At 51.1% G+C, this 19,149-nt stretch overlaps 1 protein-coding gene across 1 annotated transcript; it reads left to right on the plus strand.

The window, feature by feature from the left end:
* Nucleotides 1-1,060: 1,060 nt before the first annotated feature.
* On the plus strand, nt 1,061-18,833 carry LOC307076437 (fibroblast growth factor 14-like; the record flags this gene model as incomplete). Its single annotated transcript, XM_079737441.1, has 5 exons — nt 1,061-1,283; nt 11,033-11,143; nt 16,549-16,652; nt 18,302-18,500; nt 18,634-18,833. 5 exons carry the CDS (start codon nt 1,061-1,063, stop codon nt 18,813-18,815), a joined length of 819 nt encoding a protein of 272 aa, XP_079593567.1. The 3' UTR covers nt 18,816-18,833.
* Nucleotides 18,834-19,149: the final 316 nt, after the last annotated feature.

Raw genomic sequence — 19,149 nt, forward strand, 5'->3', positions numbered from 1 at the left:
CCCCCCCGCTAGAGGGCACTGCCGGACCATCACCCTCCGCTACTGTCTCTCTGTCTCTCTTACGATATTCTCTCCATTTATAATGTAGAATAGAACAAACAGTAATGACCAAACGAGGCTAGGGTACAGTTCTCTCTATTAGCCACAGGGAGGCACTCCTCGCCCTCACAATATACGGACCTGAGCGTAAGAAATATTTTTGTTTTGAATTTTGAACCTGCGCATCCTAAAACAAAGAAAAGTAGAGATTAATAAATTAACTAATTGTGTGTGTGTGTGTGTGTGTGTGTGTGTGTGTGTGTGTGTGTGTGTGTGTGTGTGTGTGTGTGTGTGTGTGTGTGTGTGTGTGTGTGTCTTTATTATATGGAATTTACCCTTACTAGTTCCTTGATTTTGGATGACCTGGATAGAAAAGTAAACCACACACACACACACACACACACACACACACACACACACACACACACACACACACACACACACACACACACATCTAGACCACATCCAGACCAGACTCCAGGGGTCCACGTCCCTTTAGCGGTTACTCTGGAGGACTGCAGGCGGGACTCTTGCATTGTTTTTTTCACCCTGATTAAGTTCGGAAAGCCATACGATAGAAACCGAAAGGAAGGGAAACACTGTTGAGAACGAGTGCGTGTGCGTGTGTCCAGACTCCTCTGTCTGTTCTGTCCGCGCGCCTCTTATCTCTCGGTACCGATGGCAAACCTCGTCTTCCGCGCGCCGGCACGTTTCCGTTCCAATCGTTTCTCCGCAACCGGCTTCGTCTCGTGCGCTGAGTCGCGCCATGGCGACGCGAACGGACACACGGCACGCGGGAAGACGCGCGCGGTGACATTTGAGGCGTGCGGGGCGGACAGGTAACACGCGTCATGTAGCGGCAACACGTCATCACAGCGCGAGGAGGAGCGGCAGTCTGAGCCGTGGTAACGGTGGACTGTTCTCGGCGCGCGGACCCAGACCACGGACTCTAATTGAAGGGGTGTCTCTGGGTGGGGGCGGCGGGTGGTGCCGGCGGAGGTGGAGGTGGTGGAGTTGAGACATGGCGGCGGCGATCGCCAGCGGGCTGATCCGACAGAAGCGGCAGGCGCGCGAGCAGAACGCGCACCGCCCTGCGCCCCACAGGCGGCGGAAGAGTCCGGCCGCCAGGAAGAGCGGCGCGCTGTGCGGCGGGAGCGGCGGGGGTGGCGGCAGCGGCAGCCTGGCGGAAATCTTCTCCAAGGTGCGCATCTTCGGGCGGAAGAAGCGGCGGCTGCGGAGACAAGGTGTGTGGTGGGCGCGCGGCGACGCGGCGGGCGAAGGTTGCGCGTCATCGCGTAGACAAGCGCATGCACGCGCACAGACACACGCACACACACGCACACACAAAGGCGAACGCAGGTAGGCACACACTTTTTGGTGTTGGACGTGCACACGTGTCAACAACACATAATTGTGTGTGTGTGTGTGTCTGTTTATGTATGTATGTGTGTGTCTGTTTATGTATGTGTGTGCGTGTGTGTGTAATCGTGTGTGTGCGCTCTACTCTACCATCTTCTCCCCATCTCTCCTCCTCCCTCCCCTCAATACGCTTCTCCAACACCTCCTCCCTGCTCCTCCTCCTCTCCTCCCTGCACCTCCTCACCTCTCCTCCCTCCTCCTCACCTCTCCTCCCTGCTCCTCCTCCTCTCCTTCCTGTTCTCCTCCTCTCCTTCCTGTTCTCCTCCTCTCTCTCTCTCTCTCTCTTTTGCTCTCTCTCTCTCTCTCTCTCTCGCTCTCTCTCGTATCCACTCTCACCCTCTCACCTCTCATTCCATCTCTTCTCTTCTGGCTGTGCCCCGCAAGGATCTGGAGGAACAACACACACACACACACACACACACACACACACACACACACACACACAGACAGACAGACAGACAGACAGACAGACAGACAGACAGACAGACAGACAGACAGACAGACAGACAGACAGACAGACAGACACTACACAGACAGATAGACACACACATACGCACACAGTGTGTCTGTGTCTGTGTATGTGTGTGTGGGGGGGGGGGGACACCCTTCCCAGCCACATGACTTCCTAACACCCGTTAGGAAGTCATGTTGCTGTCGCTATGGCAACGATGTGAAAGTGGGATTCTCCCTGGTAACAGATGGTAGACTACTGGGAATACCACTGGATAATCCCGGACAAACCGGGACCACCGGGTAGATCACCGGTGATGAGAGACGATGAATGGTTCATTATGGGATGGAGGGTGACCTCTGACGCAGGCTGACCTATGAGGCTTCTCCCAAGAGGTCTTGCGGGTCGGCTGGTAACCTGAGGGCACTGGTTCGATCCCCAGCTCCTCCTAGCTTGTGTCGAGGTGTCCCTGAGCGAGACGCCTCACCCTGACTGCTCCTGATGAGCTGGCTATCGCCCTGAGGGGTCGACTCTGCCATCGGGGTGTGAATGGGTGAATGTGTGAATTAACTGTTTTGAGTCGTTTAAGATAAATGTGTCTGCTAAAAGCCCTGAAAGAGGTCAGGGTCAGGGTAGGGTCAGGGTGACCCTGACCCTGACCCTGACAAGGATAGGGTCAGGGTCAGGATAGGGTCAGGGTCAACCTGACCCCGACCCTTACAAGGATAGGGTCAGTGTCAGGGTTAGGGTCAGGGTTAGGCTGACCCTGGTGCAGCTCCAAAGGTGCACTTGATGCACAAAAGTTAGGGTTAGGGTCACAAAGATTATCAGAGGTAAAAGTGGGGTGACCTATCTGAAATCTTATGATACACACAACCAGGCATTGATACACACAACCAGGAATTGAGCACACAACTAGGCATTGATACACACAACCAGGCATAGAGCACACAACCAGGCTGTAACGGGTCCACAGAAAGGCAAGCAGGCAGAGGTGTTGTCCCTCAGCGGGAGATCGCTTTTATTGTTTTTTAAACGAGAACACAAAAACTCTAAGGATAACGAAAAGGGGTCCGTTCCAACAATGTCTCTCTGGCTTCGGGTGGGTTTCCCTCGTTCGGGATCTCAGGGGTCCGTGCTCCGGGTTTTTCCTCCCCTTACTACAACACAAAGCAGGCACATAAGTACACCCTCCCTGATTGGCCTGAGTGCAAACACCTGCTCGCAATCAGGTCCAATCCCCCCAGCCAATGCCATGCGTTCCCAACCTGCCCATACTCCCCCTGCAGGCCAGACGTCGCACGTCCCCCCACACGCCCCCACCGCCCGACACAGGCCGGAGTCACATCCGGCCACCGACTCACTCCCCCCCCCCCCCCCCCCCCCCAGAGCGGGAGAGGAAGTCTGCCACGGCCATTTGCGCCCCAGGCCTGTGTACGACCCGAAAGTTGAAGGGCTGCAACGCGAGGTACCACCGGGTGATCCTCGCGTTGACGTCCTTCATGCGGTGGAGCCACTGGAGGGGGGCGTGGTCGGAGTAGAGGGTGAACGCGCGCCCCAGCAGGTAGTAGCGAAGGGCGCCGGCTGCCCACCGGATGGCGAGACACTCCTTCTCCACCGTGCTGTACCGACCCTCCCGGTCTGATAGTTTCCGGCTCAGGTACAGCACCGGGCTGTCGACCCCCTCCACCTGCTGGGTCAGGACCGCGCCCAGCCCCCTATCCGACGCGTCCGTCTGCAGGGAGAAAGGGAGATCAAAGTTAGGAGCACATAGGACCGACTCTCCACAGAGGGCTGTTTTAATAGCCTCAAACGACACCTGGCATGGCTCCGACCACTGGACTGTATCTGGGAACCTCTTACGGGTGAGGTCGGTCAAGGGGCTGGCCAGGTCCGAGAAGTGCGGCATGAACTGCCGGTAGTACCCTGCCAGCCCCAAGAACCGCCTCACCTCCTTCTTGGTTCTGGGCCGAGGGGAGGTGGCCACTGCCGCGGTCTTAGCGATCTGTGGCCGGACTTTCCCCCCCCCCAGGTGGTACCCCAGATACTGGATCTCCCTCCGCCCGATCACGCACATCTTCGGGTTGGCCATGAGCCCCGCCTGTCTCAGCGACTGAAGGACGGCCGTCACCTGCCTCACATGCTGCTCCCACGTTCCACTATAGATGACAACGTCATCAATGTAGGCAGCAGCATACGCGGTGTGCGGCCGTTACACCCGGTCCATCAGTCGCTGAAACGTGGCCGGGGCCCCGAACAACCTGAACGGAAGCACCTTGAATTGCTATAGGCCGAGCGGAGTTGAGAACGCCGTATTTTCCCGGGCTGCTGGAGACAACGGAATCTGCCAGTAGCCCTTCGTGCAGTCCAGAGTCGTGTAAAAGGTGGCCATGCCAAGCCGGTCCACGAGCTCGTCGATCCAAGGCATTGGGTAGGCGTCGAACTTCGAGACCGCGCTCACCCTAAGATAGTCCACACAGAACCGGACAGACCCGTCCGGCTTCCCCACAAGCGCGACGGGACTGCACCAGTCGCTGTGGGACTCCTCGATCACGCCCAACTCTAACATGGTTGCTAATTTGCGCCGCACCACATCTTGTTTGTGGACGGGCATCCTGTAGGGGCGTGTCCGCACCATTAACCCGGGCTGCGTCTTGATGTCGTGAGTAATTAACGGGTTGCGACCGGGCAGAGGCGAAAAGACGTTGGCGAACCGGAGTTGCAGGCCGGCAACGTCCCGCGCCTGACTCCGCGAGAGGTCCTCGCCCCGACCTACCGGAGGGGTGGGACCTGGGCCCGGGACTTACGGCCCCTCCTCCCAGTTTTCGTTAATGAGGTCCAGGACGCCCCTGGGCTTGCGCCTATAGAGTAACTCAAATGGGGAAAACCCCGTGGAAGCCTGGGGAACTTCCCGCACTGCAAACAACAGAGGGTCTAGCCATCGATGCCAATTTCGAGCATCTTCATGTACGAACTTGCGGATCATGGACTTTAACGTCTGGTTAAACCTCTCACACAAGCCGTCCGTGGCTGGGTGATAGATGCTTGTGCAAACGGCCTTGACCTTCAACAACCCGTAAAGTTCTCTAATCGTGCGTGACATGAAATTGGTGCCCTGGTTAGTGAGAATCTCTTTCGGGATTCCCACCCACGATATGACATGAAACAACGCCTGCGCAACACTCTTCGCGGAGATGTTGGGCAACGGAATTGCTTCCAGGTGTCAGGTTGCGTAGTCGATCAGGACTAACACAAATCGATACCCGTGTGCGGAACGTTCTAATGGCCCGATAATGTCCATGCCAACGCAGTCGAAGGGGGCTTCCACCAGGGGAAGGGGCCGTAAGGGAGCCCTGGGGACGGCCGGGGGATTCACCAACTGGCATTCAGGGCAGGATGCGCACCACCTGCGCACTTCCGCCCGAATCCCCGGCCAATAGAACCGTTAACCGGCCATTATCCGGTTAAGTGTTTTATCGTACCCCAAATGGCCCGCCATTGGGTTATAATGCGCCGCCTGGAAAACCATTTCCAGGGTACCAGCAACTGGGTGATAACCTCCTCACTCTGGGTGTCACGACTCACCCGATACAGCCTATCCCGAACCACCATAAAGTGTGGGTAAGTCAGCGCCGCGTCTGGCCGGACCCGACTCCCATCAATAACTATCACCTGGTTGTAGGCTGAGCTCAATGTGGTGTCACGAGACTGCTCGAGGGGGAAATCCTCCACTGGTGGGAATCTGCGCTGGGACTCGGGTTGAGGACCCCCCCTCCCCTCCCCCGATCCCTGAGCAGCGTCGGACGCCCCTGCCTTGGCGCAGAACACAGCACACTTACGTGTCCCTACCTGTCGTGTCCGCATCCCCGTAGTCCCCCTAACTGCCTGTGGAAACCCCGCCCAAACCAACCCAAGAATCAGGGGATGCGAGAGGCTCGAACTAACCGCCGCCTTGGCCCTATATTTTCTACCCCCACAACGAATTTCGATGGGGACCAAAGGATACTCGTGCACATCCCCGTGTATACACCTCACCGAAATGCTCGACGCCTCCACCAATGCCTCGGACCGCACCAGGCACTGGTGGATCACACATGGGGCTGGCAGAGTCCAACAGCGCCTGGTGCGTACCCCACTGTATCCTCACCGGGATACGGTACGCCTCGCCGGGACCGTGGGGAGGAGACGGGGCACCGGTGACGCGGATGACCTGACCCACCTCCATCATAGGGCACTCCCGCCGACATCGCCAACACCGCCAACACCCCTCCCCTGCCGTCTGAGAGCCTGTCTGTGGAATGGAGGGGGGGGAGGCGACTCATGTGCCCACTCTGGACCGCCCCCCCCCCCCCCATCTCGCCCTCGGCGCCGGGGTTGGCCTATCCCGCCGTGGGGCAGCCGCCCCGGTACGTGGGCCCGTTGTCGGCGATCGCTGGCTCGCTGGTGGTGGCTGCAGGTGGCTCTCCACCAGGACGACTGCGGCAGCGAGACTCTCGGGCCGGTGGTACCGGACCCAGGCGGAGGTCCTAGCCGGCAGCCCCTCCACGAACCTCTCCAGGGACACCACGTCCTCCGCTGTGTTCCGGTCTGGGACCAGCCACCTCCTGGCCTGGTCCCTCAGCTGCTGGGCGAAGGCGAAGGGTCGATCCCCCTCGCTGAAGGCCAGCGCCCGGAACCGCCGCCGATGTTCCTCCGGGTAGAGGCCCAGCCGGTCCCGGATGGCCCTGGTGATGGCGTCGTAGTCCTGCTGGGCCCCGGCCGGCAGACTGTGGGACGCGAGCTGCGCCTCTCCGGTTAGGAGCGGCAAGAGACGGTGCGCCCACTCCGGGCGAGGCCACCCCGAGACCTCGGCCACCCCCTGGAAGGTCTCGAGGAAGGCTTCTGCGTCGTCGGCCTCCCCCCCCATCTTCGGGACGTATATGTGGGCAGCAGACCCCGGCCCTCGGGGACCTTCGCCGCGTCCGCCGGAGGCGAGGAGCTCACGGAGCATGGCCCGGTCGACGGCAAAGGACTGGGCCAGTTCCGTGAGCACCTCATTCTGTGCCTGGTGGAGCTGGCCTTGCCGCTCGGCCATCTGGGCCAGGTGCCCGAGTACATTTCCCAATGGGGACTGGGCCATTTTCTTTTGCTTGCGCCGTACATTGGGCAGAACTGTAATGGCTCCACAGAAAGGCGAGCAGGCAGAGTGTCGTCCCTCAGCGGGAGATCGCTTTTATTGTTTTTTAAACGAGAACACAAAAACTCTAAGGATAAAGGATACTCCCCCTGCAGGCCAGAAGTCGCATGTCCCCCCACACAGGGTTGATACACACAACCAGGGATTGGGCACACAACCAGGAATTGAGCACACAACCAGGCATTGATACAGACAACCAGGCATTGAGCACACAACCAGGCATTGAGCACTAAACCAGGCATTGATAAACACAACCAGGTATTGAGCACACAACCAGCCATTGAGCACACAACGCAAACAACCAGGCGTTGAGCTGAAGCCTAATTAGTTAAGTATGTCTCGTTCTAACTGTCGCCGCAGGAGGATCCGTGTGTATGTGTGTGTGTGTGTGTGTGTGTGTGTGTGTGTGGTATACCGTGGGGGGACAGCTCTGTCTGGACATGTTTCAGCTCAGGTCAGACGTCATCTCAGTTCATCGCGGTCCGCTGGGACGAGATCTAGAGGAGAACGGCAGAACCAATGTCCCAGCTCAGAGGAGGAGAAGGAGAGACACTAGGGAGGATGAGGAGGAGGAGGAGGAGGAGAGACACTAGGGAGGAGGTGGAGGAAGAAGGAGAAGGAGGAGGAGAGACACTAGGGAGGAGGAGGAGAGACACTAGGGAGGAGGAGGAGAGACGCTAGGGAGGAGGAGGAGGAGAGACACTAGGGAGGAGGAGGATGAGGAGGAGAGATACTAGGGAGGAGGAGGAGGAGAGACACTAGTGTCTGTGGAGGATGAGGACGAGAGACACTAGGGAGGAGGAGGAGGAGAAGAGACACTAGGGAGGATGAGGAGGAGGAGAGACACTAGGGAGGAGGCGGAGGAGAGACACTAGGGAGGAGGAGGAGGAGGAGGAGGAGAGACACTAGGGAGGAGGAGGAGAGACACTAGGGAGGAGGAGGAGGAGAGACACTAGGGAGGATGAGGAGGAGGAGAGACACTAGGGGGAGGAGGATAGTAACTAGGGAGGAGGAGGAGAGACACTAGGGAGAAGGAGGAGGAGGAGAGACACTAGGGAGGATGAGGAGGAGGAGAGACACTAGGGAGGAGGAGGAGGAGAGACACTAGGGAGGAGGAGGAGGAGGAGAGACACTAGGGAGGAGGAGGAGAGACACTAGAGAGGAGGAGGAGAGACACTAGGAGGAGGAGAGACACTAGGGAGGAGGAGGAGAGACACTAGGAGGAGGAGAGACACTAGGGAGGAGGAGGAGGAGAGACACTAGGGAGGAGGAGGAGGAGGAGAGACACTAGGGAAGAGGAGAAGGAGGGGAGACACTAGGGAGGAGGAGGAGAGACACTAGGGAGGAGGAGGAGGAGAGACACTAGGGAGGAGGAGGAGAGACACTAGGGAGGAGGAGGAGGAGAGACACTAGGGAGGAGGAGGAGACACTAGGCAGGAGGAGGAGGAGAGACACTAGAGAGGAGGAGGAGAGACACTAGGGAGGAGGAGGAGAGACACTAGGGAGGAGGAGGAGGAGAGACACTAGGGAGGAGGAGGAGGAGAGACACTAGGGAAGAGGAGAAGGAGGGGAGACACTAGGGAGGAGGAGGAGGAGGAGGAGGAGAGACACTAGGGAGGAGGAGGAGGAGAGACACTAGGGAGGAGGAGGAGAGACACTAGGCAGGAGGAGGAGGAGAGACACTAGAGAGGAGGAGGAGAGACACTATGGAGGAGGAGAGACACTAGGCAGGAGGAGGAGGAGAAGAAGGAGGAGGAGGAGGAGGAGGATGTAGATCTCTTAGGGGAACTATGCAACTTTTTGGGCTTAATTTACATTTACATAACAGGTTAAGAGTCATTGTGATGGTTCTATAACACTTCATGGGTCGATTGGTCGCTGTTTCAACTCCCCCTAGCGCATCTTCATGGAAAAAGGGAATATGCAGGTTTCCGCCGGCGACCCGCCGCCCACTCTCGCGGGAGTCTTGGGTCTCGCGATGCACCGAATTGCTTTACGGCACCTAGACTCACAAACACGGAACCAGCTCGATATAAACACAAGTAGCGAAGGGATTGTTACACTCATCATGGATCAGCCGACTAAAAAGAGACCGAGAAACCCAATGTCGGAGAGAGAAAAGGGAGACTGACCAACAGAGAGGCCAGACACGAGTAAACGTTGGGCGAGCTTCTCAGGAATAGCGTGAACTGAAAGAAAAAGAAGACTGCAAATCGGATGCCGACTTGCCATGGCCGTGTTGCTCTTGAAATTGTAAGTACCCTTGGGTGAACTTTGTCCTCTTAGTATTGTGGCTTCTTTATGTTGATAGTCTCTGTTAAAATGTGTTTGCTCGACCGTTTTGGTGTGAGCCCTGTATGTTTCTAGCTTGCTTGCTTGCTGGGGTGTTAGCGTACTCCCTACCAAACACCTTTGTTTTCATGGTTGTTTTGCTGTTCGTCTGTGTCGTCCCCCAGACACAGGCTAAATCCCCGAATCCAGGGTCTTGTTTATTTAGATCACCTGACCACTATTCGAATGCCTCAGGTTTTTCTAAGAGTGTATAGCCTATATCATGTGATATGTCCGGCTGGCCATATAATGCAGTACCCTGCACGAGAGCTGCTAGTTAGCACATATTCGTCGGTAACAGAACTGTTACGATACGTGAACCTCCATTATAGCTTTAGCCATGTTATACCTTTGGTGTAGTTCCCCGATCGTAAACATGTTTGTAAAAAGATTGTTTTGTATTTTTTCTTAGTTACAAGCGTTGGCAAACAGCATTGTTATGAAGCTTGAGGGTTGACGACCCTACACGGCTCGGCCTGCCTGCCCCGGTACAGCCACCACCCACATCCAAACTTGAGTCACGAGGAAATCCAGAGAACCCTCAAGGTCTTACCCAATAGCCGTAAGGCAAAAAATAAACCATGAAGAGCTGTCACTTGCATTTCTTTCAATATCCAAAATAAATATTTTTCTAACCAAAGTGTGCATTATTGAATAAATGAAAGAAAGGTGGTGCAAACACGTTTTTTAAAAAAATGGAAACATTTTAAAACCATATACAATAATATTTATTTACAATGTTTATTTGCAAGCATTTACACGTAAACATAAATGTGTCCCTAATCTTCCAGACACAGCATCTGCCTATGACAACTGCGGGGCAGCGACAGCATACTGTCTCGATCTCTGAATCCATTTCCCTGTAATTCCGTACACAAGTGACGTACTTGAGCAGATACATAAATGTACGGTGCTGCGCAAATTGTTCATGCTATCGTTATGTATTATGTTGGCCAACACTCTTACACTGATCGTTCTGTTGAACAACCAAAGATAAAACAATTCTAATCTAGGATATAACGTCTCCCCGTTAACTATAAAAAAAGGATGGGTTTATTGTAACACATACACCCTTTCAAAATGTATAACCTTGTCTACTCTTTATGAACATCTACCTCAAACATGGCTCCACGCATTCGCCGGCTTCTTTGAAAACCAATGCACATGGCTAGCGTAGAAGTGGATGGGAAGGGTCGTCAACGAGTTGTTACGACAGTGTTGTCAAATATCTCAATGCGAGCGCAAACCAAGAAACAGCAAGAAGTGGCAAAAGTTGCATAGTTCCCCTTTAATGGCTCCGCAATAAGTAGTGAAAAGTCACGATGTCATTTCTGATTTGTGGTTTTCTGGGAGGACGCATCGACAAAACATAAGAATAAATGTCCTTACTCAAAAGAAAGAAAGAAAAAATATTTTATATATATTAAGGCAATGAAAATTTTGAAGGCAAAGTTTCTGTGTGTAACCTTGTGGCATTAAATTACATAGTTAATAAATACAAAATTATGTTCAAACACAATGCAGCAAATACCCATAATTAAAGCAGAGATATTACACACACTGTGCATATATAAAATGTCACTCCCTCCTCTCTCCCTCCCCCACCCCCCCAAAAGAGCCCCATCTGAAGGGCATCGTGACCCGTCTGTTCTGCAGAACCGGGTTCTACCTCCAGGTCGGACCGGACGGAACACTGGACGGAACCACGGACGACAGCAGCAATGCCTGTAGGACAAACACACACACACACACACACACACACACACACACACACACACACACACACACACGCAGACTATTACAAAGACACACTTTAGAGGAAATACGTGTGTCCATGCGGGTTTGTGTATGTGTATTTGTAAGTAAGTAATAAGTTTGGTCACTTATTAGGAATAACGCCTGGAGATGAACGCATCAATAACAACATATTAAGAACATATTTCTTCGCACACAAACACAAGCACACATACTTGCATAATGAATGCTTAACATTAATCTTGCATACAATTTCTATAGGGAAGAGGTAAATACATGAGGAAGTGATAGTATGTGTGTGTGTAGTTCTGTTTAACCTGGTCTCTGTGTCTGTCTGTGTGTGTCTCTTTTTGTGTAACTCTGTTTAACATGGTCCCTGTGTGGGTCTGTGTGTGTCTTTGTTTGTATTTCTTTGTTTAGCTCTGTTTAACCTGGTCTCTGTGACTGTGTGTGTGTGTGTGTGTGTGTGTGTGTGTCTGTAGCTCTCTTTAACCTGGTGTGTGTGTGTGTGTGTGTCTGTAGCTCTCTTTAACCTGGTGTGTGTCTGTGTGTGTGTGTGTGTGTGTGTGTTTCTCTTTTTGTAGCTCTATTTAACCTGGTCTCTGTGTGTCTCTGCGCATGTGTGTGTGTGTGTTTGTGTGTGTGTGTGTAGCTCTGTTTAACCTGGTCTGTGTGTGTGTGTTTGTGTGTGTATGTGTGTGTGTCGCTCTGTTGAACCTGGTCCCTCTGTGTGTCTCTGTGTGTGTGTGTCTCTGTGTGTGTGTGTCTGTGTGTGTGTGTAGCTCTGTTTAACCTGGTCTGTGTGTGTGTGTGTGTTTGTGTGTGTGTGTGCGTGTGTTTCTCTTTGTGTAGCTCTGTTTAACCTGGTCCCTGTGTGTGTGTGTGTGTGTGTTAAGCTCTTGTTTAACCTTGCGCCTGTGTGTGTGTGTGTGTGTGGGGGGGCGGGGGGGTTGCTCTGTTTAACCTGGTCTGGATGTGTGTGTGTGTGTGTTTGTGTGTGTGCGTGTGTGTGTGTCTGTGTGTGTGTGTAGCTCTGTTTAACCTGGTTTCTGTGTGTGCGTGTGTATGTGTTTGTGTGTGTGTGTGTGCCTGTGTTGCTCTTTGTGTAGCTCTGTTTAACCTGGTGCCTGTGTGTGTGTGTGCGTGTGTGTGTGTGTGTGTGTGTGTGTTTGTAGCTCTGTTTAACCTGGTCTTTGTGTGTGTGGGTTGTGTGTATTTGTGTGTGTGTGTGCGTGTGTTTCTCTTTGTGTAGCTCTGTTTAACCCGGTCCCTGTGTGTTGGAGCCATAACTGAAATATGGCAATAATGGAATAGAATTAATAATAATTTATATAACGATGGTTAAATTGAGTTTGTATTCTGTCTGGCTCCCCCTGTAGGTCAGTTCTATTATTGCATTCATTCAGCTAATGAAGGGATTTAATTCACCTGCGGGAATGTGACACAAACGAGAGTGAGACGTGGAAGCGGGACAGTTTTTTGACCGCAAATGACCGCAAAAAGTATAGTTAAATAAAGTATAGTATAGTTTAATAAAGTATCAAATATATCAAGTCAAAAATCTCCGCCAGGACGATGAGGAAAAGCACCGCATCGGAAGGAAAATCCCACCAGAGCAGACGTCTTGGACCGGTCCTGAGAACATGAATAAGCTCATTCATGACCATGAATAAGCTTTTTTTTCGCTTTTTTCGCTTTTTTTCACTTATTTTGAGAGCCTCTACCCCAATTTCGTTGCACTTTGTGCAATGACAATAAAGAGATTCTGATTCTGATTCTTATTATGACAGAGAGGAGGATCATGTGGACTGGTATGAGCCACGAATAACAAATTTCAAATACTTTGAGAAAGAGGTCAAAGTGTGGAAAAGTGAACAAATGGCTCAATCAAGAATCAATCCCCTTGACAGCATTTGCAATGTGTCTCAACAATCAAAAGGATCAAGGGCTCAATCCTCAGTGTCATCTGCATGTAAAAGAGCAGCTGCTGACCTGAGCCGGATACAGCTGGACGAAATCGATGCAGATATCGAACTGCTGATTGGGATTGATATTCCTAAGGCAATGGAACCCTGGGAAATAATAAATAGCAAAGGCAATGGCCCATATGCGGTCAAGACACTGTTTGGATGGGTGGTAAAAGGTCCACTCTCTTCTTGCTCTGCTGTCGAACTTGGACCCAGCGTCGTGTTAGCCAATCGAATATCGGTTTCCAATCTCAAGGACCTTCTCCTTACGCAGTATAACCACGACTTCTGCGGAAAAAGGAGTATGACGAAAAGGAAGAAACATCGGATGAGGATAAAAGGTTCATGATGATGGCATGTAATTCTTTTGTTCTCAAAAATGGACACTACCAGCTGCCTTTACCTTTTCGCAACAAAGACACAGTTATGCCAGACAACTATGCAGTGGCCCAACTGTCACAATGTCAGACTTTTGTCATAGAACACTAGATGTCGCCAATTCTGACTTTCTGTTCTGTGTTTTTCCGTCTAATTATGTCTCTTTTTAAGCAGACTCACCTGCCCCCTGTTAATTAGTCATGTGATTTGTTCAGCCATTTTGTCATAGTATTTAAGCCTGATCTTTTCACTCTGTCTCTGTTGAGTCTTCACTGAACCCACGTGAGTAAACCTTAGTCTTGAACAGTGTATTTTGGATATGCTGATTGCCTTCTTGTACTTTGACCCTGGACTGTTTCTCTACTCCGAGTTTTGGATTACCCTGTGGATTTTTTGGCTCTCTCTGGATTGATCTTGTTGCCAAAATTTACCTGTCTGTTTACCCTGCCTTTTGGATTACCCCTTGGATTAACTGTCAATGTCCTTTTGCCTTTTTGGATTCGGATCGGAGTTTTTTGTGTTTTGGATTTTTTGGACTGAGTTTGTTTTTGGATCTTCTGAGCTTTATTGGAACTATATTTGTCTGAGGAACAAATACCTTAAAACTTATCCTGCTTTTGCTTCGCACTTGAGTCACCCTAGCTTTCTGTGTACCAAACCGTGACACCCAACAACGCACTCTAAATCTCCTCAGGAAATTTAAGAGGGATGCAGGATATGCCATTGAGTATAAAAGGTTCATGACTGATGTGCTGGAAAAGGGTTATGAAGAAAAGGTTCCAGTGGAACAGCTTCATCGTAAGGATGGACAGGTCTGGTGCATGCCTCACCATGGTGTTTACCATCAACAGAAGGGTAAACTAAGAGTTGTGTTCGATTGTGCTGCATCTTTTAAAGACACCTCTCTAAACCAGCAACTCCTCCAAGGACCCAATTAAAAAAACACCCTCATAGGAGTCATCCTCCGGTTCTGCCAAGAACAGATTGCCTTCATGGCAGACATTGAATCACTGTTCTAACAAGTGCAAGTCCAACAACGTCACAGGGACTTCCTCAGATTTCTATTGTGGCCAGGAGGCGACACCAACAAACCCTTGGAGACCTACAGGTCTCCAAGGGTTGGTTAAATTGAATTTGTATTCTGTCTGGCTCCCTCCGTCGGTCAGTTCTATTATTGCATTCATTCAGCTAATGAAGGGATATAATTCACCTGCGGGAATGTGACACAAACGAGAGTGAGACGGGGAAGCGGGACAGTTTTTTGACCACAAATGTTTGTTTAAAAGTACAGTTATCGAGACTAATCATTTTTGTTTGAAGCTTTATTTAATAAATCATTTTTGTTTAAACTTCAAATCAGATTGCTTTACCTTGGTTTTGGATTGTGCGTCGTCTACTCCGCTCCTATAGTGGCTTCTAATTTTGGCAAAAAAGCCACTATACTTGTCCTTAATTAACCATTGCATTGGCTGAGCTTGAAAGTCTGACGCTTATACCAGACATACTTAATCAAAAGAAATCCAGGTCCAATGCGGTTTAAAGTTGAAAATTCCAATCGGATTAATTAGACTAAATGAAAATACAAAACTCAAAAGTTCTTGCAGTTTATTCAAAATAAGGATTGCAAAAATAATCAAGGGTTCAGTTCTATTCTCTGGCACAAGGTCAAAGACTGTCTTCCTACTCCAGCCCCTCCCCCCAGGTAGTGTCGCCCTTATATAGATGTCAAGGTCACCCGCATGGTCCAGCCACTAGAGGGAGATAACTCAGAGAAACACAAAAATACGAAATAAAGGAAACTTTTCTCCTTCTTCATTCTGGCTCCTACATTATGTATTCTATCAAATTCGGTAACCAGCAGTTTGGTTAGTGGTCTAGCATTAGCCCTGTAGTACGATGGTCCCGAGTTCGCGTCCTGAGTGCGTCATTGAATTCTTGGCGTTGTCTTATTTTTGTAATTCCCTTTATATCAGAGAAATATGATAAATATGTCTTTGCCCTTGAATGCAAATCTAACTTGCAATGACCCATGGTAAAGTTACTGATAATATTAATGTTACTGATATCACTATCATGTGTCGCTATCACAAAGACACTGCTGCATGGGAAATTGTCAGCCACATAAATTCCATTCAGGTGAGTTTCTTGGCAGGCAGCTGAGACCAATACTATTGGTCTCAGCTGAGATATATATACTATGGTAAAATACTGATAAATACTATGGTTCGTCAATTTTGTATATTCAAAGAAATGGAAAATAAAAGGCATGAAAAGTTGTTTGATTTCTCCAGTAATCTTTCCTAAATTACTAAATGGGTGGGGATTGAACCCCGGATGACACGTTACCTCGAGACTGTCTCCCTGATGACAAATATTAGTCAATATTAAATTTATATATATTACCCTTAATACTACTTTCAAAATATCTGCGATTTTTTTTGCCAGGCGGCCTTCCTGTTTTTATTAATGGTTCCGGTGTTCCTTTTTGAGTTATTATATGCTTGTACTCAACATAGACCTCCACAAGCAGCTTCTGTCCGCCGCTGAGAAAGATCCCGCTCGGACATTTGATTCATGATTCGACATTCACGATTCTGGGCTGGTTACATATCTCGTGAGCGCGCTTATTCCACGATAACGTAAGCCTGGCTTGAAGTAACCTGAGCAAGGTCCGGCTGAACTGGGTTGATGGAATGGCTTTAGCCTCAAGTGGAAGTTGGCATTAGTTCTAACCGGGCTTAATAAACTGAGCGCCGCTTTCGTTAGTGACTTCGATGGAATGCCCCTCTGGTCTCTGTGTGTGTTTGTGTGTCTGTTTTTGTGTGTGTGTGTGTGTGTGTGTAGCTCTGTTTAACCTGGTCCCTGTGTATTTCTGTGTGCGCGTGTGTGTGTGTGTGTGTAGCTCTGTTTAACCTGGTTTGTGTGTGTGTGTGTAGCTCTGTTTAACCTGGTCTCTGTGTGTGTGTGTAGCTCTGTTTAACCTGGCTCCTGTGTGTGTGTGTGTGTGTGTGTGTGTGTGTGTGTGTGTGTAGCTCTGTTTAACCTGGTACCAGTGGGTCTCAGAGTCGTCGCCATCCAGTCGGTGAAGACCGGACTTTACATCGCCATGAACGGACAGGGACACCTCTACTGCTCTGTGAGATGCACACACAGACACACACACACAGACACACACACACACACAGGGGCCAGGTTAAACAGAGCTACACACACACACATGTACACACACAGAAACAAACACAGACACAAACAGACATACACACACACAGAAACCGACACCCACATACACACACACACACACACACACACACACACACACACACACACACACACACACACACAGGGAGGCACACACACACAGAGCAGGCAGAGAGCGACACACACACACACAGACACATACACACACACACACACACACAGACACAAACACACAAGTTTGTATGTGATCTCATAAGTTAGAGAATGTCAGAATTTAATAATTCAGCTTTTCACTTGTCTTAAGATTCATAACATCTAAAGGCCCTGACAAACCAGTCAGATTATTGGTCGTCAGACAGTCTGGCTCGGCGACCAGAGTCGATTCACTGTGTTCTGTGCGATAGGCCGTCGTCAAAGCCGTCGGTGATCTTTTCCGCTAATTGCACATGGTGAATCGGCCATGACGACTGCCTTTTCTGCCGACGATCAGCAGTGGAATGGTGTGTTGGGGCCATTAAGATGGCCACACAGCCTTTAAAAGTGACCCGTTTGTTGTATTATTAAAGAATGAATGATGGTGTGTTCTGTCCTCAAGACATGTGTGCTACATAAATGTGCATGTGTGTGTAGGTGCGTACATGTGTGTGTGTGAAATGGTACTAGCATGTGTTTTATGATCAAAAGTGTTAACTGTCGGTGTCCAGTTCTTTGACTGACAGAACAGATCATGTGGTCAGAAGATCACAGAGCGATGTGTGATCAGCTGTAAGACACGCCCCCTAGCCCCATCCTCCACCGCCTCTACCCACAATCCCTTTGGGAAATGAGTGAGGTGATACTCACTGGCGTAGAGGCAAACACTCCCATACACTCGAAAGAAAGCACACACTTTAACGCACACACGTTCACGCACACACGTTAACACATACACTTTAACACACACACACATTAACACACACACTTAAACGCACAGGAGGAAGGAGGAAGGAGGAAATAGGAGGAAATCATAGATATACAGCGCTAGGAACACACGGCCACATGGCCACACACTCACACACACACACACACACACACACAGTGTTAGGAACACAGACAACAACACAGACACAGAAAGTTCTAGAAAGTCCTCAACAGTGTAGTGGGAGGACAGCTGGTCTGAGTGACAGGCCTGAGTGACTGGTGTGGACTGTGTGTGTGTGTGTGTGTGTGTGTGTGTGTGTGTGTGTGCTGCCTCCCTCCCCAGTGTGGCGTTGGTTACCACGGTGATGCCACTTCCCCATCACTTTGCACCTCATTGCGTTGCTATGAGGGAGTGAGAGCTGAGCTGAATGACAATGAGAGAGAGAGAGAGAGTGTGAGAGACAGAGAGATGGGAGAGAGAGAGAGAGAGAGACAGAGAGAGAAAGAGAAAGAGAACTGATCCTCCTCCTCCTCTTCCTCGGTCTAGACTGTGATGTCACTCATTATTTAAACATTGATCAAATCTCTTCTTATAAATCTATTAAGAGACAAAATAGAAATCAGAACCATAACACTTGTTTTTACACACAAATACAATAACCTGTCAGATGCCCCCCCCCAACCCAGGAGCTCTTCACACCCGAGGCGCGCTTCAAGGAGGCGGTGTTCGAGAGCTACTACGTGGTGTACAGCTCGCTGCTGTACCGCCAGCAGGAGTCGGGGCGGGCCTGGTTCCTGGGTCTCGACAAGGAGGGCGGAGCCATGAAGGGCAACCGCGTCAAGAGGACCAAGGCCGCCGCCCACTTCCTGCCCAAGCCCATTGAAGGTGGGTGGCTGGAGCTAGCTAGCTAAAACTAGCATGCCAGTAACACATGAGTCTTCTACAGGGCTAGCAGACCTGTTGCTAAAGCTAGCGAGCTAGTAACACATGATCTGTCTGTCTGTTCGTCTGTCTCTAGTGGCTCTGTACCATGAGCCCTCGCTACACGACGTCGGAGCCATCGCCAAGAGCGTCCCAGGGGCCAAAGGCGGCCCTGCCCCCGGCCCCGCCCCCGGCCCCGCCTCCAAAAGCACAGCCAGTGATACGCTGGTGACGAACGAGGGGAAACCAGTCAGCAAGCCCAGCAAGGAGCGAACATGACCCTGACCCCACCCCCCTGCTGACCCTCATCGGGAGTGGGTGGGGGGGATTGGGTGGTAGACGGTGGGGTTGAGGGTGGAGGTGGGGTGGTGGAGGGTGGGGTTGGGTGGTGGTGGAGGGTGGGGTTAGGTGGTAAAGGGTGGGGGTGAGGTTGAGGGTGGGGTGGTAGAGGGTGGGGTGGTAGAGGGTGGGGTTGGTTGGTGCAGGGCCAGAAGGTGGATGAACAGGAAACTGACGCGCTGTGAGCCATGAAGACATCCCAGGTGGGAGGTCAGAGGTCACATAAGGTCAGTGGTCACGGTGGGAGGGTTAGGGGTCATGGTGGGAGGTCAGA

The sequence above is a fragment of the Pollachius pollachius genome (genome assembly GCF_949987615.1).
Source record: "Pollachius pollachius genome assembly, chromosome: 6".
NCBI lineage: Eukaryota > Metazoa > Chordata > Actinopteri > Gadiformes > Gadidae > Pollachius > Pollachius pollachius.